Here is a 25,101-nt window from a genome sequence, read left to right as displayed (position 1 = left end):
TGTTGCTGTTTTTGCCTGCCTAGGGGTGTGTGATTCTGTGTTTGTTTTCTTCCCCATTATGGGTGAAATGGAAAACAGAGATGAGATGGAACAGGAACCAACTGCCAGTTATGCATCAGCTACAACAAAAGGTTTAAATACCAACACCCTGGAAGAGCAAGAGGTCAAGATAGAGCCCAGAAAATGGAAAGAATGCAGTAAACTGATAGAAAGTGAAGGAGCCAGTTTGAAGCTGACCCCACCAGAGGAACTAATCAATAACGTGGCAAAGAGGACAGTGGTATACAGAACGCTATCCACATCTTTTAACAAGATAGAGATAGTCTCAATAGAAGTAATAGAGGGATACCTCAAAGACATAAAAGGGTTAACCACATTTTATATGCGAGGAAGGAAGCATGGCACAGTGGAGGTAAGGTTCGTTAACAAAGAGGATGCAATAAACCACTCCACTGTGCTGATAAAGACACAGGAATGGGTACTTCTGCCAACCTACTGTGACAAATCCGTGGCCAGAGTAAGAATTGGCAGAGTACCCCACGAGATTAAGGAAGCATGGCTGGTGGTAGCAGTTATGCATAGAATGGAAGATGAAGCAAAAATACTGAAAATTACAAGAACTAAAAAAGTGAATTGATGGAGGGGATGGCCTGGAAATGACCATACAAGTAAGCCTTAAAGACTTACACGAAATCACCGAAGAAATCATTTTACCAGACGACATGAGACTAAGAGCAATGGTGGAAGGAAGACCACGAACATATTATCTTTGTGGTCAAAAGAGGAACGTGAAAGCAAGGTGCCGCTAGAAGGAAAATAAAGAGGAAGAGCAGAAGCAACAGAGTGTCGAAGTGGCGGTGCCAGAAGGAGAGAAGAACAGAGAGGAGGAATTATTCACCGTTGTGAAAAGGAGGAAAAGGAAAGAGCATGTGAGCTCTCCACCAGAGAGTCAAAAAGAGAAGGAGAGAGAGTTGAAAGTGACAAGGAGCTGGTTCGATACACCAGCAGCACTAACATTACTAATAGAAGGCAATGAGGAAGCAGGAACATCACTGCAACTCAAAGCAAAAGACATAGATGTAGAAGAAATTTTTGGTACACTGGCAGAGGAAATAAAAAGAAAGACTTGCTCGGACAGCCCAGGTCCATTGCTGAAACAAACAGGAGATAAAACAGAGGAAGAACAACTGGCATATGGTCATATACATCAAAAGTACTGAAATTGAAAGAAGGATAACAAAATTCAAATCGGTCATAAGAGTTAAGTTGCCACCAGAGAAATATTCGGAACACATTAAATGAATAATAATCGACAAAGAAAGATACAGAAAACTAAAAGAACATCGTCTGGTTTAAAAAGCAAGGAAGGAAGTATGGCACAGTGGAGGTAAGGTTCGTTAACGAAGAGGAGACAATAAACCACTCCACTGTGCCGATAAAGACACAGGAATGGGTACTTCTGCCTGGGTACAGGCGCAAATCATATCTTAATGTATGATGCAAGGTTAGAATGTCGAGCTCATAATTATAAGGTAGTGAGTTCGATTCTCAGATCGGGCTGTGAGTTGTGTTCTTGAGCGAGACACTTTATTTCATGTTCACTCCACTTCACTCAGCTGTAGAAATGAGTTGCATTGTCACTGGAGCCAAGCTCTATTGGCCTTTGCCTTTCCCTTGGATAACATCAGTGATATGGAGAGGTGACTGCTGGTCTTCCATTAACATCTTTGCCTGGACTTGTGCCTTGAAAGGTAACTTTCTAGGTGCAATCCCAGGATCATCCATGACTGAAAGGGGTCTTTACTCTTTAACTCATTTGCATTTGGATTACTCTGTCAAATGTAATTTTTATTTATTCACATTGTTTTGAATTAATCCTGCATTATCTTGTAGCTCTGATACTTTAATGATGTGATTGCTTATTTTTAGAACGGCATTGTAGGGTCAGTGTGATAGGCTGGATCGGATCTACCCAGTTTGAACATGAAACAAGTAGAATATTTTGGTCTGATATGGTCTGTTTAAATACTAAAGGGTTAAAAGTGTTAACTATGAAATTTCTTATTGCCTTGACATAGACGAGTCAGTCCAATTTTAAACTTGTATAAGATGTTCTATGAAGCTGTCATTATACATCGTAAACAGTTATTACAAGTGTATACAACTAGTACCCTGTGGTCACTGTAAATTAAATGTGCATGATGGGGACTTCAATTAAATGTGTATCATGGGTGTTGTAATAATGATGACAGAAATTGTATAGCAGGGAGCCCTCTAATGGAATTAATAGATAGCTATTAAATAGATTGTCTCGTTCAATGTCACTGCTTGTTACTATAAACATTAATGCGTTTTCAAAGTCTAACAAATAATGTACTGATCTTTTTATTATTATTATTATTATTATTATTATTATTATTATTATTATTATTATTATTTGAACTCATTCACTCATAAGTCAAAGAAAAAATTCTACTCTTACAACCTACAAATATTAAATTGTATTATTATTATTTTCATTAACATCTTCTTTCAATTCTGTTTCCATTTTTTGCCGAGTGTCTTCCTGATACCTAGGGCAGAGAAACGTACTGTATACATTGGTAGGCCATTAAAATAAACACACCAGGTTGTTTATTTACAAAGTCCTGTGATAGAGAAAAAGGGGAAAAAAGTAAGCAAATAAAATAAAGGGAGTAAAAAGGAAAGAAAATTCACAGTAACAATGCTCTTCTCAATACGTGTGGCATACCAGTTAAAACAATCTTTTGCACGTCTTGCATGGATGGTAAGCCAGGAATCATTTAAAAATAATTTTCAGTTCCTTTTTTGATCATTCCAAGTGCTCCTACAATTACTGGTATTGTAAAGATGTGACATCTTCAGATGCCATATCTTTTAGATTTCGATTAGCATATCTTTATATTTTCTGAGCTTCTCAAAATCTTTTGCCGAGATATTATGGTCACAGGTTATGCTCGTGTCAATCAATAAACAGACTTTACTGTTTTGGTCTTTCTCAGCAATATTTGGTTTATTTGCTTTGATGGTTCAGTCTATACATACTGGGAAGTCCCAAAAAATAGTTACATTTTCCTCCCTCAGTTACAGCTTCAGGGTGAAGCTTGTACCATTTGTCCGCAGTTTTGATTTTATAATGCCAACACATTATCCAATGTAGATATTGGCCAACTCTGTCGTGTCTTGATTTGTACTCTACATCCAGAGATTAGGTGGTCCACTGGTTTGGTCCCATTGTGGAAGTATCAGCACTGTGCTTGTACCATTTTTCATCACATTGGCTTGATCGTTCCGGGTCAATAAGTTCTGATCTTGGGCAGCTAAGATAAAGCCTTCACTCTCTGCCTTAAGCCCTGAGCTCTGTAGCCACTGATGGGTGTGTTTCTGATCTACATCAGCTTGTTTGCTATAGGCCACATATTTGCCATGCAGAGGTTTTTGTTCCCACTTATCAGTCAATTGTTCAAATGCATTTTGCTTTGCAATTGATTTCACCTTCTTTGCAACTACAGTTGCTGCACTTCCATCATGCTGCTCAACCTGGGTATTACACATAAACTCACTTGAAAATTTTTTGCCATCAAAGTGACACTGGGGTAAAATATGCGAAGCCCAGTATGCCCATCATGACTACCCGTCTGACAAGGGTACATCAGGCACATGCATCACAACCATATGTGCATGACATTGGCCTTAATTTCTCTATCTGTGTGTATTGGCATATCCCAGAGTATGGTTGCTTTCTTGTTTTCTGTGAACTTTTCTGGCGTGTGCGTATACCATCTTTTTTCTGTTGTTATTCCATAGTGTTGGCATAGCTTCCAGTGTATGTAGGTCCCAGCTCTGCCGTGTCTGTGAATATATTCCTTCTTACATATTATTATTATTATTATTATTATTATTGAGATTATTATTGATATTATTATTATTCAGTAATTTTATTTTTATAATGTGTTTTCACTTCACTACCGAGCGCAACTCTGTGTGCCTTGGGTATGTGCTGTAATTTTCTGTGATGCTCTTATGGTTACTGTATTAAAAGTGTTTTGTGTAGGATGTGTGCAGTGCCCAGTAGTGCAATTTTCTGTATGTTATATATATTCAGAAAATTGCACTACTGGGCACTGCACACATCCTACGCAAAACACTTTTATTATTATTATTATTATTATCATAGGGATTATTATTGATATTATTATTATTATTATTATTATTATTATTTAAGGTGGCGAGCTTGTGGAGTCGTTAGCACATCCGACAGAATGCTTAGTAACATTTCATGTCTTTACAGTCTGCCTGGATTTGTTCCTTGGAGGGGAACTTTCTAGGTGCAATCCCAGGGCCATTCATGACTAAAGTGGGGTTTTTACCCTTTACACATTCACACACATACACATACATATACACACACTTCCATTGCAACAATTGAGCCAACATTGACGCTTCTATGCAATTGTTTGACCTGATAGAAATGACAGCTAAATTTGTCTCTTACCATGCTTTCAAATTTGAGAATAGAGCACATAACTTAGATAAAGTAGTCTTGGGTGTATGTACTGTGCCTGCAAAACAGGTGGGATGGTCATGGCTGGAATGCTTTTAATAAAAATTCGGCTTAATCAAGACTGATCTAAGTCTAAACAAAACCACACACACACTTACATACTCAAAAAACTACATGTACATTTACATACATTACACACACACACACACACATACCCATACCCACATATTAATATAGACACACACACAGGCACATATTCACAAACAAAAGCATGTACATACACAAAATTACAGGCACACACACACACAGACATACACAATTGAAAATATGCATACACATGTACACAGCATACATGTATTCATACAGACACATATACACACACTTGGATATATGTACATCCCCACATATGCATATGCACACCCTTGGAGATATGCCCACACACACATGGACAAGTGCATACACACTCATGCCAGCACACATATACATAGATACAAAGATATACATTGGCACAAAAAAAAACATACATATACTCATGTGTACACATGCAGAAACAGGCATAGAGCCATCCAGCCTAGCATTCTGTGTGTTAAGTCTCAGATGTACGATTATGATGACTTAAGACTTATAAATAGGATCTCTTCATAATCTATATTCCTCTTCTTCATCATGAGGTTCACCATCATTATCAGCATCATCATTATCGTTGCCATGATCATTACCATCGTTCATCATAAGCATCGTTGTTGCCACCATCACCACCATCATGATCATAAGCATCACTGTTGTCATCATCATCATCATCCTCATAAGCACCATCATTGCCATCATAAGCACCATCATTGCCATCATTATCGTTGCGATCAACCACCACCATCACCACCACCACCACCACCACTACCACCACCACCACTACCACCACGACTACCACTACCACCTCTGTGTTTTGGGTTGGTTTTTTTTTTCCTGTTATGAGTCCTGGTGGATGAAGGATAGACAAGAATGGAATGGAAGCTTTGCCTGATTGTGGGGTAAGACTGGGAGGGTGTGAAATACGAATGTAGCCAATGGTGGTGGTGGTCGTGGTGATGGTAATAGTGCTTATGGTGGTGTTGGTGATGGTGATAGCATTAATAGGTGTGTGTGTGTGTGTGATACATCTTGGTGCTAAAATGAAACAAAAGAAAAAAATATGTAGTGGGACCAGTAGTTGCTCTTTTATCAAAAGCACAACTGAAGAACAAGCCTATCAGTCCGAAGAGAGCAAAAATGCTGCTCTCGAGAGACAGCAAACATACAGTATAATGCATTAACCACTGCTACCAAAACCACCGCCACCACCACCACCACTACTCTCACTACTACCACTGCAACTACAAGGCCAATTCCACTTTTAGGTTATTTTAGTAATTGTAATTGTTGTTGATCTTGCTGTTGAAGATTTCTGCAGTGGTATAAAGCAGGCTCTGCAAAGGGGATTTGAATGAATGATACGGACAATTATAATTTGTTTCATTTTAGTTGTTGTTGTTGTTGATGATGCTTTTTTTTTTTCCTTTTTGTTGTTGTTATTTGGCTGAATGTCTGCCTTTGGTGGCAAACTATTAGAGTATTAGAAAGAACACATTGTCCCTGCTCTCTGATTGTAGGTTCAAATCCTGTTGAATTCAGCTCTGTCTTTCAGCCTTTCAGACTTGGTAAATAAAATGTCAGACTAGTTTTTGGAGTTGATTCATCTCTCTCTCTCTCTTGGGCAGACATCTATAACAACAAAATATTTGGTTGGTTGACAGAACTGTGGAAGTTCAAATATAAATATATGACAAGTAAATTTAATTGCCACATCAATATGGCTGTTTGATGTTACTACCTTTTTAACCCCCAGCACATCTTCTGCCAGCTAGTTATAGGTGCAGCCTGCACCCTGTACATATTGCTAGCAGGGAGGGGAGTGAACCCCCACTATCTTCCAGCGGACAACAGGATTGTGAGACCAGCTTGGTTTTAGGCTATTTCTACCCTCCTCAGTCATGAACACTTGACTGCTAGAGAGATAGGAAGAGTCCATTCCAGCTTACAATATATAGAAAACAAAATGGCCATCAGTCAAAGATATTCAACAAGCAAAGTAGCCAGTTGGAAAATCTCAATAAGAGATGAGAGTAGTAACTAACAAAACAAAAAACAATCAAAACATGTTATTGTGATGACAACAGATACAAGATTATAGTCAGTGAGATTGTGGATTGCAATAGTCATTGAATTCCACAGTGAGTGGCATAAGTTTCTGCAGCAATTAGCCAAATGTCTACAAGTCAGTTAGCAAATATGCCATCTGTAGGGCACATGGCTTAGTGGTTAGAGCACTGTGGTTAAACAATCATCTGTTAGTGGTTAAACAATCATTTTGAACTCACATGGAACTAATTTTATTGAATTCTATTTATTGGACGGTTAAAGCCATTGCATCAAGTTATATCTATTAAAGAAGTAACCTAAATGCCACTTAGCATTGACACTGATTTACACTGATAAACGTATACAGTGATGCCCCAGCATGACCACAGCTTTAAAGTTGAAACAAGTTAAAGAGTTAGAAAGTATACATGTATAACTATGTGGTTAAGAAGTTTGCTTTGTAACCACATTGTTTCTTATTTCTTTATGCCCACAAGGGGCTAAACATAGAGGGGACAAACAAGGACAGACAAAGAGATTAAGTCGATTACATCAACCTCAGTGCATAACTGGTACTTAATTTATCGACCCCGAGAGGATGAAAGGCAAAGTCGACCTCGGCGGAATTTGAACTCAGAACGTAACAGCAGACGAAATACCGCTAAGTATTTCGCCCGGCGTGCTAACATTTCTGCCAGCTCGCCGTTTCTGCCAGAAGTCACTTGCAGTACATTGAGCAAGTGACTTCTACCGTAGACATAGATCAACCAATGAATTTGTGAGACAGACACTGTGACAAGCTCATTGGATGTGTGTGTGTGTATGCGTTTCTTTACCCCACTCACCATCTGACAACTGATATTGGTTTCTTTATATCCCTTACAATTAGTAGTTCAGAAAAATAGACTGATAGAATAAGTACTAGCTTAAAAATAAGTACTGAGGTCAGTTTTTTGATCCCACATGGTTGCAGTGTAATAATGAGTGACACTCTAAAAATTTGTGTGTGCGTGTGTATGCACGTGTGCACGCGCGTGCACACACACACACACACACATATTAATGTTTGCTTTTATGTTCAGTTATAGCAAAAGCAATTTTACATTAATCTGATATGTTACTTTATACTTTTGTAGAGTACAAATTTATTATTCTTAATACAAGAATGTTGTTGAAATGACTTCGAAGTTTCACCCTGCTAAACCAGCATCAGAGTTAGTTTTGCCTTTATATAGTCTCTGTTGGGTTAAAATCATCTTTGAGTCTGTGCTTTTGAGTGGGATGGTAATTAGGTTTTTATGGTCAGTTGTTATGGAAAGGTGTTTTGTTCGTGACGGTGAAGAGGACTTCTCAATAAACGCTTCGAGTTTGACTGTGTCCTGCTTACCACTGTTGTATTCATGGACACATGCACATATGCTTACCTTATCCACACTATGCACTAAGTTACACCCACACATACAAACATGTACATGCAACCACTTCGACACTAGCCCACATAAAAATGATTGCACACACACATACACTGCTAATCTCACTAGCCAAACACACTCACACACATACACAGACACTTGTATATATAAGGGACTTATAACACCTTTCTTCCTCCTCATTAATTTTCTCTATTGTTTGCACTCTGTGTAAGTTGGACCTATTAATATAAATATATATATATTTATACTTAGAAATTCATCATCTGAGAGTCTCCACCATTTGTTTTCTCTCGTTTTGCATGTATACATATGTACATATTTTGTATTTCATACCCAGACTATTATATCTAATATATTTAATGTATCTAATTTGTTTATCCACATAATTTTCTCGATATATATATATACATGTACACTACATATATATGTAACCTCACCCATATGCACTCTCTCTCTCTTTCACACACACACACCAACACCAATATACACTCTTGCATCACTCTCTTGTCATTGAAATCACAATTACCACACACATTTCTGGTTAATCAGGGATCAAACATGTGAACCTAACCCCTGTGCGTTTTTCATCAGGCTCTCTTTTCTATTGTATCTCCTTTCCTCTCTTCTTGATCTGCCTTTTGATTTTCCTTTTATATTTAATGAAAGACTGTGCCTGAAATGTTAACAGTTTGCTCTATAACTATATTTCTCTCTTTGAGTGTCAATCTGATAAAATTAACTGTGGATGTGAACATCTCTTTGGCTTTTGTTGTTTTTATATGTATTTGCTTCATATAGGAAAAAAACAATAAGCAGTAAGCAAGTGTGGTATTCAATGCTTTATAGGACATACACGTGTTTCACCAAAATGTAGAAATAATTACATAATGACACAAGAACCATTATGCAATCATGCACTTTACCTTGTCATTGTCCTGCAATTAATACAACAACCAATGTAAAAGCTCCAAATATGTACATATTTCCAAGTTATGCAAACAGTCAACAACCTCATTTTGTTGTACCCCTCTTTTGATACTTGCTATATATATATATATATATATATATATATATATATATATATATATATATCTTTCCTCATGTGTGTGTGTGTGTATATATGTATATATATATGTGTGTGTGTTCTGATGCATAAATGTTATATGTATGCATTATACATTCAGGCATATGTATGTAATTGTAAATACATGTGTATGCACACATGTCATTGCTTGTGTGTATATGTATATAAGCATATGCTTGTATATTTATTCTTATGTATGCATACTTATTACAACCTTAATTTTTAGAATATTTTACATATTTTCATTCCATTGATTGGCTTTTAATTGAAATTCCTTTATTAAGCGTGTACTTTATGGCTGTGTGAAGACCAACTTCTCAACATTAGTCTCCGGTATAAAACTTCAGACATAATCAGAAATTTCTCATTAGCTCAGCATGTATATTTTATTTTTATTTTATCTTCAACATATGTTAAGGTCTGTGGAACAATTGGTTTCTACCACTGAATATGCTTTCTTTTCTTTGTCACAGATCATTATGTCTGGTCTGTTATGTTTCTATTTAAGAGGTTTTTAACAAAAACATTCCACAAACATTCTTTTATATAATGAACGAGTATGCCCTCTACCTTACTGCAACTTCTTATATTTTTATCTTCAAAACTACCCTTTCTGCAGATAGCATTGAATATTGTTTTGACCACAATATCATGCCTCATGAACAAATAGTTGCATTTTTGGACAACTGCTAATGAGGGTGGTTTTTTTTTTTTTGCATCTTTGGTGTAAATTCCAGAGAGTCTACATCAGTTAGCATATCTCAATGTTTTACATGCATACCTTTCTTTTCTATACATCAGATAATTTGTTATTTCCTATTCCTGAGTTGTAAAAGTATCATACCCTTCAAAATGAGAGCTAATGTAGATCTAAGGAACACTAGTTTGTAGATTGATCTATGTACTCATAAATTTTGATAGACTACTCTATTATCTATATACTGTCTCCCCGATGTTCTTACATCATTGCTAGTCTTGATCTTCTTTTGATTAAAGTAAACCTTTTCATCTAAAGCTCTTTGACTACAGAGCTGTAACTTCTCTGTATGTGTATCCTTCATCATCAGTTAAGCAATGGTTTCATGGTGTTATTTGCCTTTTGTATGCCAATTTGATCCATGAATCAGTGGATCTTTTACATGCATGACATTAGAATGTTGTTTGAATCAGTACTGAGCCTCTACCTCCTATTTTCTTCATTTTTTTTTTTTTTAGGAAGATGCACTCAGTATCACTATTGCTGTTGAAATTTCTGGTGGTGTTTAATAGTTTACAGCAATGGCTCAGGTCTCATAGTTTAACAACAGTTCTCATAGTTTAACAACAGTGGCTCAGATCTCATCTAGCTTTCTATCTAGCAAAAGTATTGTCTGCCATTAATTTACCTTAGGACAATACTTTTTTTCAAGCATTACATTTCCTGTTACAAACGACATCAGAAGATAAGGCTTTCATCCATCAGAGAAATAGATCATGAACAGACATGTTGCTTGAGCGGTTTTTAGTTTTCACTTAATGCTCTACCTCCATTTCTGTTTTATTTTGGCATGTCGTAATCATGTGAAGATTCATCTTCATGCCGTTCCTAATTTTTCTTTGTAAATTGGCATTTAGTTTTATGCCATTTTCAAAGAAGCTATGTCTCAGTCTGGCATTTTTCTGTCCCTTTTGCAGGTTAGTTACATACGCCACTTTAGGTTTTTCTCAGCTAAGAATAAAAAATTTTTTTTTAAATTAGAGATTACATTGTGACTATAACTAGTGTCTCAGAGAAGCTTTCTCCCTAAAATATACCCCTATAATAATTTATCCTCCAGTGACAATGCAACACCTCTTATATTTAATTTCTGGGTGATGGCTTTGTTTAGCTGTGATGATAATGTGAGGAGTGCATTCAGATATGCCATATAGATTTTTAATTAAATTCTGATCTGAAATTAGTCTGTTGTTTTTCACCACGTAAGTGGCTTTTTAATTAATTAAGCTATTATTATTTTATTTATTTATTTGTTTACTTTTTGCTTATTTATTTTGCATCATGGTTGTTTCTACCAATATCAGCCAGCTCTGTAAATTTATATCACCATTCCATGATTGCTAGTAAAAGTCAATAAAATAATCTGTGATATAAGTTTACTTTTTGTATAAGTAACCAATAATGTAATCTCTTCCTGGTGCTTTTTCTATTAATGTATCAAAGTACTTTGAATTTATGGTTGTTGTTGTTGGCATTCCGCCGCTTACAACGTCGAGGGTTCCAGTTGATCTGATCAACGGAACAGCTTGCTCGGGAAATTAACATGCAAGTGGCTGAGCACTCCACAGACACGTGTACCCTTAACGTAGTTCTCGGGGAGATTCAGCGTGACACAGTGTGACAAGGCTGACCCTTTGAATTACAGGCACAACAGAAACAGGAAGTAAGAGTGAGAGAAAGTTGTGGTGAAAGAGTACAGCAGGGTTCACCACCATCCCCTGCCGGAGCCTCGTGGAGCTTTAGGTGTTTTCGCTCAATAAACACTCACAATGCCCGGTCTGGGAATCGAAACCGTGATCCTATGATTGCGAGTCCACTGCCCTAACCACTGGGCCATTGTGCCTCCACGCATTTATGGTATAATGAAGAAAAATACTTCTTTCTGATTTCTTTTAGCCACATTGTATTCTCGTTAAACACCTTTTTCTCTCTAAAATTTTTTTTCTAGAATAAATGCATATCTTCATGAGAAGGGGTTTCTGTGACTTTTACAGACTGTCTCCTTATTTGATTGATTTCAACTGAACTTTTTATTTATTATTTTTCTTTCTGTTACTCTCTTCTGATGACAGAGATTTTCATAAGTAGTTTTAAACTCCTGTTTGAAGGTCATCAATTTGTATTCAAACGTTCTGTTTTTATTATCTCTAAATATATTTCTTTTTTCTGTTTTTTCATTTTCATTTGCATCTGATAAGTATCATCACATAACTCGTAGTTTTCAATGGATCAATGATTTTCCCCAGTTTTCTATAATCCATAAAAGTATTTTTCTGTTCATTGATTTTATTTTAAGATATTACCATCTGATTGTGAAAAGGGCATGTAAGCATGCATTTATTTGCCAGAATGAAGAAATAATTCCCTGTCTATATTGTTAATAACTGTCACCATCATTTCAATAGATTTCTTATGGATATTTGTCATATATTACCTGTCCCATAGTAAGTCTATTAAAAACAAATTACTCTGATTTCTTCTTGAAATATTTCATTGAGAACACATTTCAATCATTCATATTTCAGCCTTACTGTGAGGTAACATAGGAGTAATAGACATTTGGCCTTTTATTATATGTGATGTCTTCTGTACTATTGGCATGTGTATTTTAGGACTATGTTTGTATGCTGTTATTTCTGTAATAGGCTCACCTTTATGAAGCTTGTTCCTGTATGTTTGTGTGTGTGTGTGTGCGTATATATATATATATATATATATATATATATATATATACATATAATTAAAACATAGGGTAAAAAATCAGATATTAATTAATATCGATTTATTACCAGGAAGCTATCACATTGAAAGAATCAGAGAGATTCAGAAAAAAATATCTGAGATCTTAGGGGATTAATGTATATGTTTATATATAACGATGACCACTAGGTGGACATTTAATGTGCTAGAAGAAGATCACATGTTGTGTCTACTAAGACCTAATAGTTCTCAAAAGAACTTTAATGTGCTAGAAGAGCACATTAAATGTCCACCTAGTGGTCATCGTTATATATAAACATATATATATTTATAAATAGGGGGAGAATTCACAAAACAACAAAAGATGAAGACAGGTGGTGTAAACAACAAACAGATGTATTAGTTTAATGCTTGGGAAGTGAAAAAATCTTTAACATTTCGAGCCTACACTCTTCCACAGAAAGAAACAAGGAGAGAAAAAAAAGGTGTAGTGGCTATATAGATAGACAGACAGATAGATAGGTAGAAACATATGTATATTTTCTCAGCAATTTATTTAAGCATTTTTTGATTTTTCTTTGTTCTTTGACAAGTTCAAAGTAACAGGATTCTTTTGTTTAACTCAAGAAAAAAGCTGGGTATCTGAATTGAGTGGTGTATACAAATAGGTACATGTGTGTTTGCATGCCACTTCAGTAATCAAGTGACTGTGTTTCATTGCTTATTGTGTGTATAAGTGTGTGTGTTTTCATATATACAAGTGACTGTGTACATGTGTTCAGCCCATTAAGCTAAAAAAAAGTGAAGTTGGAGTGTTTTACAAATATGTGCACCCACTACACTCTCGGAGTAGTTGGCGTTAGGAAGGGCATCCAGCTGTAGAAACTCCGCCAAATCAGATTGGAGCCTGGTGTAGTCATCTGGTTCACCAGTCCTCAGTCAAATCGTCCAACCCATGCTAGCATGGAAAGCAGACGTTAAACGATAAACGATGATGATGGATCTATGCAAGCATGTATTCACTCCTTCAATTAATTTTTAGCTTATTTTTGACTGGCTGCCTTGCCAGTAGCTAGGTTGTAGAAGAAAGAAAATTGCCAGATGTCACAGCCACTTGTAGCTTATGAATTAAGTAGTTAAACTTTGGTCTTGGCAGTTTAGTACATAACATGTTTTTCCGAAACAATGGGTATGAAACTGAATGTGTATCTTCGATACTTGATCTGAAAATTTCTTGTATGTATGTATGTATGTATATATATATATATATATATATATATATATATATATATATATATATATATATATATATATATGATGGACTATGTGTATCATCATCATCGTTTAACATCTGCTTTCCATGCTAGCATGGGTTGGACGATTTGACTGAGGACTGGTGAACCAGATGGCTACACCAGGCTCCAATCTGATTTAGCAGAGTTTCTACAGCTGGATGCCCTTCCCAACGCCAACCACTCTGAGAGTGTAGTGGGTGCTTTTACTTGCCACCGGCACGAAAGCCAGTCAGGCGGTACTGGCAATGGCCACGCTCAAAATGGTGCATTTAACATGCCACCTGCTTACAAAGAATAAGTCCTGGGGTCAATTTGTTTGACTAAAAGTGGAGCTTCAGCATGGCCACAGTCAAATGTCTGAAACAAATAAAAGAATAAAAAGTCAAGCACTTTAAGCGATTTGCACACCTTCCTTCTAAATTGCTGACCTTATGCCAAAATTTGAAGCAATTATTATTACGAAGCAGTGAACTGGTAGAATGGTTATCAAGTTGAAAAAAAATTCTTAGTGGCATTTATTGTGGCTCTTTACATTCCGAGTTCAAACCTCATTGAGACCAATTTTGCCTTTTTTATTTCAGGGACATTAAAATAAAGTACCAGTTGAACATGAGTCAGTGAAATTGACTTTCCTCCTCTCCCTAAAATTGCAGGCATTTGTAGGCCAAAATTTGAAGCAATTTATAATTTCCTACATTTAGTTACTGCCCTTTACCTTCTGAGTTCAAATTCCATTGAGATTAACTTCGCTTTTCATTCTTCCAGGGTTCATAAAATAAGATACCAGTCAGTAACTGGGGACACTATTTAGTTAACTATTCCCCTCAGCCTAAATTTTGTGCCGTTTTTGTCAAAATAAGAAATTATTATTTTGTGTAACACATCTTTATTACCAATGTCATCATCATCATCTTCAACATTGAAGATTCCTTCGTTCTCTATTGTCATGATGATATTAATTATGATGATGATAATAATGAATATTATAATGATCGTGACGAGGAGGAATTCCATTTTAATAATCTCTATTTTGATAATCATCATTGTTGTTATCACCATAAGTGATATCATTATCTTAATCCTTACCACCACCACCTTCTTCTTCCTCTTCCTCTTCTTCTTCTTCTTCATCTTACCTTCTCCCTTGACCTTTTCACACACACACACACACGCGCGCATTCACACACATTCCGAGAGCTGTGGGACCAAAGATTTGGTGAGTTATCCTTGAAAACACACCGACAGAAATTGGGAGATTTATGAAGTGACTCTCTCTTGCTTCACTAGATCTGCCAGCCAGCCTGCCTACCTGCCTGCCTGCCAGTTCATCTGGCCATCTTGGCCTTTCGTCAACCAGCACACACACACACACACACCACCATTACTACCACACTAACCACTTACATGGCTACATGGTTCATAAGGCTACATCTCACTATTTCAGTACACTGGACTTAGACATCAATAATTTATTAGTGGCACCTTTAGGTGGTCACTTATTTACCTCTATCTCTCTTTCTACTCTTATCTTGTAATTCCCAAAAGTCATTTGAATTAACCAAATGAGAACAGAAGAGAGAGAGAGAGAGAGAACTAGTTTAATTTCAAATACAGATCTATCTATCTATCTGTCTGTCTGTCTCTCTCTCTCTCTATCTATCTACCTACTTACCTATCTATCTATTTGTCTGTCTGTCTATATATTTCCCTCTCTGTCTCACTCTTCTCTTGCTATATACACATTCATACACATGCTCACACATATATGCACACACACACACATCTATCTATTCATCTGTCTGTCTATTTATCTATTGTTTATCTGTCTGTCTATCTATCCATCTGTCTGTCTCTCTGTTGTTTATCTGTCTGTCTACCGACTCAACTGTCTGTCTGTCTGTATTATTTCTCTTGCTCTGCTGATAACAATAATCGTTTGATAACATTAAGCAAATCATAAGTTTGGGACCCACTAATTCTGGTTACACTAACATGGTTATAACATTACCCATTATCATAACAAGCAGCCTCCACCCGCCTCTATTCACACACACACACCCATACAGCTATTGTTCTGTCGATATAGATTGATAGATTTATCCCTCTGAGTCTCACTCAACACATCTCCCACCCACCCACTCAACGATCTCCCCCCCCCCTCTCAGATATTCATCACACACTCATCTTCATCTTGGAGAAACACTCATCCTCCATTCTCAGTAGTATTCATTTTTGCATTCAAACACCTAGCTCTCCTCTTCACCTTACTCTCTTTCTCTTTTCCTCTCTCTCTCTCTCTCTCTTCTTCATCGTAAATCTTAGCTGATTTTCTTGTATTTTCTACCTGTTCATTTATCTCCACATACCTGCATACTTGGCACCTGTGTGTGTGTGTATGTGTATACATATATATATATATATATGTGTGAAGGCACATGACTCAGTGGTTAGAGCTTCGGGTTCACAGTCATGAGGTAGTGCGTTCAATTCCCAATCCCGGCTGTGTGTTGTGTTCTTGAGCAAAACACTTTATTTCATGTTGCCCCAGTTCACTCAGCTGTAGAAATGATTTGCAACGTCACTGGTACCAAGCTGTATCGGCCTTTGCCTTTCCCTTGGATAACATCGGTGGCAAGGAAGAGGATGGTATGCATGGGCGACTGCTGGTCTTCCACAAACAACCCTGCCTGGACTTGTGCCTTGGAGGGGAGCTTTCTAGGTGCAATTCCATGGTCATTCAAAACTGAAGAAGGTCTTTACCCTTTACTCTTTTATATATAATATGTGTGTGTGTGTGTTGGTGTCTCTTTGTCTCGACTTCACATGATAGTCGTAAATGAGTGTCACCATCATCCAATCAGCATCCTTTATTTCCAGTCTTCAGTGAAAACATATCTGGTCTTGGGGAAACATTACCTTCATTGGAAGTAAGTAAGAGTAGTTGGCAGCAAGAAGAGCATCTGGCCAAACAAAGTCTACCTCAACAAATTCTACCCAACCCATGACAGCATGTAAAAATGAATGTTAAAACGATGCTGATGATATGCAAGAGGGTGCTGAAATGTTCCTGGCTGTAAAAGAAAATACTGAAGGGTCAGTTAATTATGATTTTATTCAATATATTCCCCTCTCAGATTCACACACTTATTGCAGTAGTCCTTCAGTTTTTCTAAGCCCTGTAAAAAGAACTCACAAGGCTGGGCCTCTAACTAGGTATTTCATGATATCTTAAAGGGCAAGAACTTTCCAGAACCCCCTTATATATATATATGTATATACATATATATATATATATGTGTGTGTGTGTATGTATATATATATATACACATAATTTACATTATTTGCATTTGACGGATATTTGTCCTCATCTTGTTTGTTGTTAACACGTTTCGGCTGATATATCCTCCAGCCTTCATCGGGTGTCTTGGGGAAATTTCGAACCTGGGTTCGCATTCCTAAGGTATTTTTTGATATTATTATTATTATTATTATTATTATTATTATTATTCAGGTCACTGCCTGGAATCAAACTCGGAATCTTGGGGTTAGTAGGACTGTGTGTATATATTTATATATATATATACAGGGTGCAATGAATAAACTGTCATCTAAATTATGCAAAAATGAAAATAACACTGACATCTCATTTTAACAGATGTGTTTACCAAAATTACATTAAAATATCCTGAAATACTAAAGAGTAAATTTATTCAATAAAATCACCATTGGCTTCAACCATGGCTTCCAGACGACTTCAGAATTTCCTGCAGCTCTTCTGGATGGTCTCTTTGTTTAAGTTGGAGAATGCTGCCATAATCCTTGTCTTCAGTTCATCTTTGGTGTAACATGGAGTTTTGTTGGTCTCTCACTCAACTGCACCCCACACATAATAATCAAAGAGGGTTGCTGTCTGGGGAGTTAGGTGGTCAGATGTTAGGGATGATGTGGTCACAGAAATTATCTGACAGCAGGTACATAGTCCATTTTTTGTATTATAGTGCATTGTTGTACCATTCAAAACTTTTTATTCTTATATATATATATATATATATATATATATATATATAGACATATAACACACACACACAACAGGCTTCTTTCAGTTTCCGTCTCTCAACTCCACTCACAAGGCTTTGGTCAGTCCGAGACTATAGTAAAAGACACTTGTCCAAGATGCCACACAGTGGGAGTGAATCCAGAACCATATGGTAGGGAAGCAAGCTTTTTACCACAGAGCAATGCCTACCCATGTAAACGTAAAGTTTATTTGTTTTGAATTAATGAAACATTATCTTGTAGCTTCAAAATTTTGATGATGTGATTGTTTATTTTTAAAATGGCATTGTAGGATAGGTGAAAGAGAGGCAGGGTCTGGCCAGTCTGAATGTAAGAACAGGTGGAATATTTAAGCCAGCTATGGCCAGTTTAAACACAAAGGAGTTAAAAACTAAATTGACGAACATTGGCTATAACTGTCTAAATATTTTGACCAACAATAGGCGTAGGAGTGGCTGTGTGGTAAGTAGCTAGCTTACCACCCACATGGTCCCGGGTTCAGTCCCACTGCGCGGCATCTTGGGCAAGTGTCTTCTACTATAGCCTCGGGCCGACCAAAGCCTTGTGAGTGGATTTGGTAGACGGAAACTGAAAGAAGCCCGTCGTATATATGTGTATATATATATGTATGTGTGTGTGTATGTTTGTGTGTTTGTCCCCCCAACATCGCTTGACAACCGATGCTGGTGTGTTTATGTCCCCGTAACTTAGCGGTTCGGCAAAAGTGATCGATAGAATAAGTACTAGGCTTCTAAAGAATAAGTCCTGGGGTCGATTTGTTCGACTAAAAGGTGGTGCTCCAGCATGGCCAGTCAAAAGACTGAAACAAGTAAAAGAGTAACAGATTTTATTGGAGTTATCTCAACTGATTGTTGCTTTTAGACTTTAAATTCTCATTGAAGGAGCTTTATCAAATTCTGGAAGAAGACAGATAAAGTTTAGGGGTTAATGCAGCACCTGGTGTTTGGACATAACAGGGGAGACGAGGGGAAGAGAAATGAGTGAGTTAGGGGTGCCTGAGTAGAGGCAGCATGAGATCATCCAGTGCCGAAAAGGAGAGGTCATTTCAGTAGTGGTAGAAAAAAGTGGAGATAGAAGAGACAGCTTGAGCGACCTTTCTCTGGGTGTGACCTAGGATGCTTGTATTTGCAGTGGGAGGGCTGTCTCAGATGTGGAGAACAGTATTCCCTTGTGGACCCTAATTATTGAGGGATGCAGTACTTGTTTGCACTGAAGATGTGATGCTTTACATAACCAAAGTTTTAATTCTGGGCATCTTTTTTGTCTCAAATCATTCTTGTAACAGATAATATTATTTTATATTAAATATTTTGGGAAAAAATACAACGGCAAAAGACTATAAAAATAAAATAAATGGGAGAGTACATAGTCAGCTATACATGTGGATCGCTATCAACCCCACCATAACCACTACCCCATCCCCATCACTAGTATCTTGGCCAACACTATTAATGCCCTTCTTAATCCCCACTCCTCAAACCATTACGATCACCACAAGTAATTACATCATTTGCTACAGCATCTCACTTGATATTGAATGGAAAAAGAGAGGGAAATGTATCTTAGTTGTATTTTTTTTTATTTGTATATTTTATATCGTTTTTTTTTCTTTTCTTTTCTTTTCTTTTTCATATGGATCTAACATACACCTCTGACCTCCCACCTTTGATAATGGGATGTGAAAACACCAATCATTGTTATTGGACAGACTCTGAATAGCCAGTTTAAACTCCTTGTCTCAAAATGGCTGCTAAAACACAGCTCATAGAATAAAAGATCATCTATAATAAGCTCCCCTGCTACGCCTCTCTCTGTCTCTCTCTTCTTCTCCTTCTCTTGTTTTTTCCTTCTTCCTTTCAAAACCTTTTCATCAGCTGAAAGAGACCTCTATTATAATATAATATAATATAATATTTGATATAAGAACCTGCCGCAGTTCTATTATTCATTGTTAAAGTCCCTCCTCTTTTGTATTGGCGATGTTCTTGGCTTTCTTTTTATTTTTTGCTTTGGTCTTTTTTTTTTATTTCTCGTTCCTTTATTTTTTTCATTTATTTATTTCACCTTTTGTTCTTGGATTCTCCTCCTCCTCCGTTTTCCTTTTTCTTTTTGTCTCTTCTCTCCTGTAATCACTGCAAGTATCTGGTTGGTTGATGGTAATAATAAATGGAAGCAGAAATTAGAGGTTAGTTTTACTAATAATGTGAAGCAATTGGAACATCAGACGATAAGGAACTTGCAAAATAACTCACGTTATATTACACTTCTTGTAATTATCAGCCTGATAACATCAATTGCTTTGACTCCATCTTTTGCTAGCCTTGATGTGATAAACGCTGTTTTGCCTACCTCCAACGCCTCTATCTCAATACCGGCACTAATTTCCTTTTCATTTTTGTTTGTTTTATTTATGTTTTTCTTTTCATACTCTTTTTTGCCTGCATCTTTTCTCTCAGTTTTCTTTATCTTTTTTTCTCTCTCTTTCTTTTCATTATTTCTCTCATCTCATTCTTCCTTTCTTCGTCTCTTTCTCCATATAGGTTGCTAACTAAATTGAAGCCCCATTCTCAGTGTTCAAATGCCAATTATTATGAATAGTGGATCAGATAGATATTTTAATTTTATTTTATTTTAATTTCTTTTTTTTTTTAGGAATAATTCGATAAAATCACAACGTGACACACTGGCATATCACCATCCTCACTTTTTTGTTTCCTCCTCCTCACTTTTCTTCTTCATCACATCATCATCATGACCAGTCATTTCTTCTTTTTGCTTCTTCCCCTCTTTTTCTTCCTCCTTCTTCTTCTCCTTCTTCCTCCTCCTCCTCCTTCTCCCCTTTCATACTTCTTTTTCATTCTCCTTAATTCTTTTTAATTTTTCTTGATTATCTTAATTCTTCCAAATGCATTTTTACATTTCCTTACTCACTTTCTCAATCCTATTATTATTATTATCATTATCATTATTATTATTTATACTTGCAGTTTATCATATTTATTTATTTATTTATTTTGCTATTAATTTCTCCAAATTTTCTTCTAAATTCCACTTAATTTTCATCCACAAAACCACCACCACTAACCAATCATATGTCAAGAACTCATAAAGAGTTCAACCAGGAATGGCAAAAACAATACAAAACAAAAAAAATAAATAAATCCAAGACAAAATCACTTCATTTTTACACCTGATACTGATAGCCTAAACAGCTTTTGAATTTTCTTTGATTACATTGTGTGACCGAAATATTCTTACCATTCACAATTTCCTTTATATAAGTATTCTAAAGAATATCTTACTAAAAATAGATGAAACAAAAAATATAAATATATAAAAAAAAACCAACTGAAAATGAGCTAAAATAAAACTAAAAAAAAAAACAGAAGACATTAATTCCCGAAAATTCCCAAAATTACCTGTAAAATTTAGTTGAATTCTGGTTATTTAACTGTAAAATTCTTACAATTATTGAAAATTAAAAAAAAGAAAAATATAAAAACAGAATTTATTACTTTTAATTTTTGATTGGCTTTAATGTTTTTCCTAGTCACCAATAGGACTGATGTTAAAAGGACCCCCAAAAGGATCCCAAAAAGAACCCTTAATGTGCCTTATTTTTTTTTTTTTTGATTTCTTAAAACAATGAAATATTAATAATAATAATAATAATAGTAAGAATAATAATTGTTATTATTATCATTATTATTATTATTATTATTATTATTTCTAAGTCATTTTTAGTTACTTACCTTCTTTTTTTTTTTTTTTTTTAGAGTATTTTTTAAGAAATGTAAGAGATGGATTTTTTTTTTTTTCATGAGGAGATCTATTTCATTTTCTTTGATGGAGGAAGGGTTACGCTGCCGATAATCTAGATGTCAGGAATGTACTTAAATAGTTAACATTTCCTGCCCTACGCATGTCTGTACTCACAAACACACATACAAAAGCATATTACAAACACACAGACACATAAATGATGTGAACAAATACAGCCATATACCCGTGAACAAATACAACCATATATATATGTACAAAGTTGATTCCATGTGTGTGTATGTGTGCATGTATATGTATGTATGTATATATATATATATATATATGTATGCATGTATCTGTATCTATATATGTGTGTATGTATATATGTATTTTTATGTCTCTTTATATATATATATATATATATATCTCTATTTATCCATATCTATATTGATATACATATATATATATATGTGTATGCATGTATCTGTATCTATATATGTGTGTATGTATATATGTATTTTTATATGTCTCTTTATATATATATATATATATATATCTCTATTTATCCATATCTATATTGATATACATATATATATATATGTATGTATGTATGTACATATATACATGTATGTATATGTGTGTATGTATATATGCATGTATATATGTGTGTATGTATGTATATATATATATATATATATATATATATATATATATATATGCATATATACATACACACTCACACACATATTCATATATATATAATAGACATATACATACATACATACATAAGTGTGAGTGCGTACATACACAAGAAGAGGAAGAGAAAGGAAAAGAGAAGGGATACAGCAGATTATTAAATCTAATCTGTTTCAATCTAATAATTATATCATCAAAACGTTGGTGCTGAGAGTGTAGTTTTCTCGGTCAATTGTTATTCCTGGCACTACCCCATTACGAACATTGGTAACTTGGCACCATCATTTGACGTCCCTTTCACATCTATGTATTTTATTTTATTTTATTTTAATTTGTTTACTATTTCCCCTTCTAACCTTAGACCTACCCCCACCCACCTGCAATGTACATACATGCCAATATTGATTTTTCTCGACAAAAGAGGGAAATAGAATAAAATTAAGGAATTTTCTTGTAATGGGTCTCTTCTAGATGACTGCGTGGTGGAGAGTTTGTTTTTCCATTTGCATTTTGTTTTTGTTATGGTCAATAAAAATGCAGGTGACCTTTTCCATGTATGGTTGTTGTTGTTGCTGTTGTTGTTGTTACTCTTGTTGCTAAGCCCCAAACCACCCCTGACTAAACAGTTATGATCAAACACATTCCAGATCTGACCATTCATATTTTTGTTTTTTGCTTTCTTTATTTTTTGTTGTTGCTGTCTTTTTTTTTCCATCTAGTATGTATCTAGGCTTATATGGTTGATGTTCCGAACCTTCTATTTTCAGGACTTGAAGGAACAATCTTAGAGATAATTAACTGCAATTCCTAACAGACCAAACAACCATACAGAAGAAGGGTTGGTAAGGAGGGTGGGCAATTCCTCACTTATTGTCAAAATGTCTTCAAATATCCAGTCACTCACTAATGAACTCTTTAAAAATCAACATGTACAGAAAATAATATTTGGCAATCTTTCGATACCAGTCCGAAATATCGGCCTTTTCTATAAAAAGTGTCTTCAGTGATCTTTACCAAAGATCAGCCTTTTCCGTAGAAAGTGTTGGAGGGAAAGAGGAAAACAATGGCGTATATTTATAAATATGTAAACCTATCATCATCATCATCGTTTAACGTCCGCTTTCCATGCTAGCATGGGTTGGACGATTTGACTGAGGACTGGTAAACCAGATGGCTACACCAGGCTCCAATCTGATTTGGCAGAGTTTCTACAGCTGGATGCCCTTCCTAACGCCAACCACTCAGAGAGTGTAGTGGGTGCTTTTACGTGCCACCAGCACGAAGGCCAGTCAGGCGGTACTGGCAACTGCCATGCTCGAAATGGTGTATTTTACGTGCCACCTGCACAGGAGCCAGTCCAGCGGTACTGGCAATGAACTCGCTCGAATGTCTTTTCATGTGCCACTGGCACAAGTGCCAGGAAGGCGACGTTGGTAACGGTCACGCTCAAATGGTGCTATTTACATGCCACCAGCACGAAAGCCAGACAGCTGGTGCTCTGGCAACGATCACGCTCGGACGGTGCTCTTAGTGATTTACTGGTACTGGTGCCATCACGATTTCGCTTTCGCTTGCCCCAACAGGTCTTCGCAAGCCGAGTTTAGTGCTCAATGAAGATATTGGCATGGGTGCCAGTCTACAAATTTAGTTCGATTTCGATTTCAATTACCTCAACAAGTCTTCACAAGCGGAGTTTAGTGTCCAAAGAAGGAATGTTATGCATAAGTGGGCTGGTTACATCCCTGGCAGAGGCCTTGGATTTTGGTCTCACTTGGCTTGCCGGGTCTTCTCATGCACGGCATATTTCCAGAGGTCTCGGTCAGAAGTCATTGCCTCGGTGAGGCCTAATGTTCGGAGGTCATGCTTCACCACCTCATCCCAGGTCTTCCTGGGCCTGCCTCTTCCATGGGTTCCCTCAACCGCTAGGGTGTGGCAATTTTTCACACAGCTATCCTCATCCATTCTCACCACATGTCCATACCAGCGCAATCGTCTCTCTTTGCACACAACTGATGCTTCTTAGGTTCAACTTTTCTCTCAAGATACTTACACTCTGTCTGGAATGCACACTGACATTACTCATCCATCGGAGCATGCTGGCTTCATTCCTTGCGAGCTGATGCATGTCCTCAGCAGTCACAACCCATGTTTCACTGCCATGTAGCATGGTTGTTCGTACACATGCGTCATACAGTCTTCCTTTTACTCTGAGCGAGAGGCCCTTTATCGCCAGCAGAGGTAAGAGCTCTCTGAACTTTGCCCAAGCTATTCTTATTCTAGCAGCTACACTTTCAGCGCACCCATCCCCACTACTAACTTGGTCACCCAGATAGCGGAAGCTATCAACTACGTCTAGTTTTTCCCCCCCTGGAATGTGACAGAAGTTGTTTTCTGCACATTTACAGTGTTTATAGCTCCTGACCATCTGCCACACACAAAAACTAACTTCCTAGTTAACCTGCCTTTGATATTGCTGCAGCTCTTATGTGTCCATAGCTTGAACTGGGTACATCTTATAGAGTTTCTACCTACACCTTTTCTACAGATCGAGCAGGGCCATCTACCTGAAGGGGTCTGTGTTTTGTCTACCTTCCTAC

At 36.4% G+C, this 25,101-nt stretch overlaps 1 protein-coding gene across 5 annotated transcripts in view; it reads left to right on the top strand.

Moving 5' to 3' along the window:
* LOC128247107 (uncharacterized) overlaps positions 1–24,441 on the top strand; it is a 109,324-nt gene extending 84,883 nt beyond the window's left edge. For all 5 annotated transcript variants that reach the window (XR_016239188.1, XR_016239187.1, XR_016239185.1 and 2 more), the window contains one exon: positions 23,272–24,441. Coding sequence is in view for 1 of the 5 variants with exons in the window: in XM_089346076.1 (XP_089202202.1) it covers positions 23,272–23,278 (7 nt within the window). In the remaining 4 variants the exon portion in view is untranslated. The remainder of the gene's footprint in view (positions 1–23,271) is intronic.
* The last annotated feature ends 660 nt before the right edge of the window (positions 24,442–25,101 follow it).

This window comes from Octopus bimaculoides, chromosome 2 (assembly GCF_046866305.1).
Source record: "Octopus bimaculoides isolate indiv1 chromosome 2, ASM4686630v1, whole genome shotgun sequence".
Classification (NCBI taxonomy): Eukaryota; Metazoa; Mollusca; class Cephalopoda; order Octopoda; family Octopodidae; genus Octopus; species Octopus bimaculoides.
The sequence above is the reverse complement of the archived record's forward strand: the minus strand, read 5'-3'. Positions and strand labels throughout refer to the sequence as shown.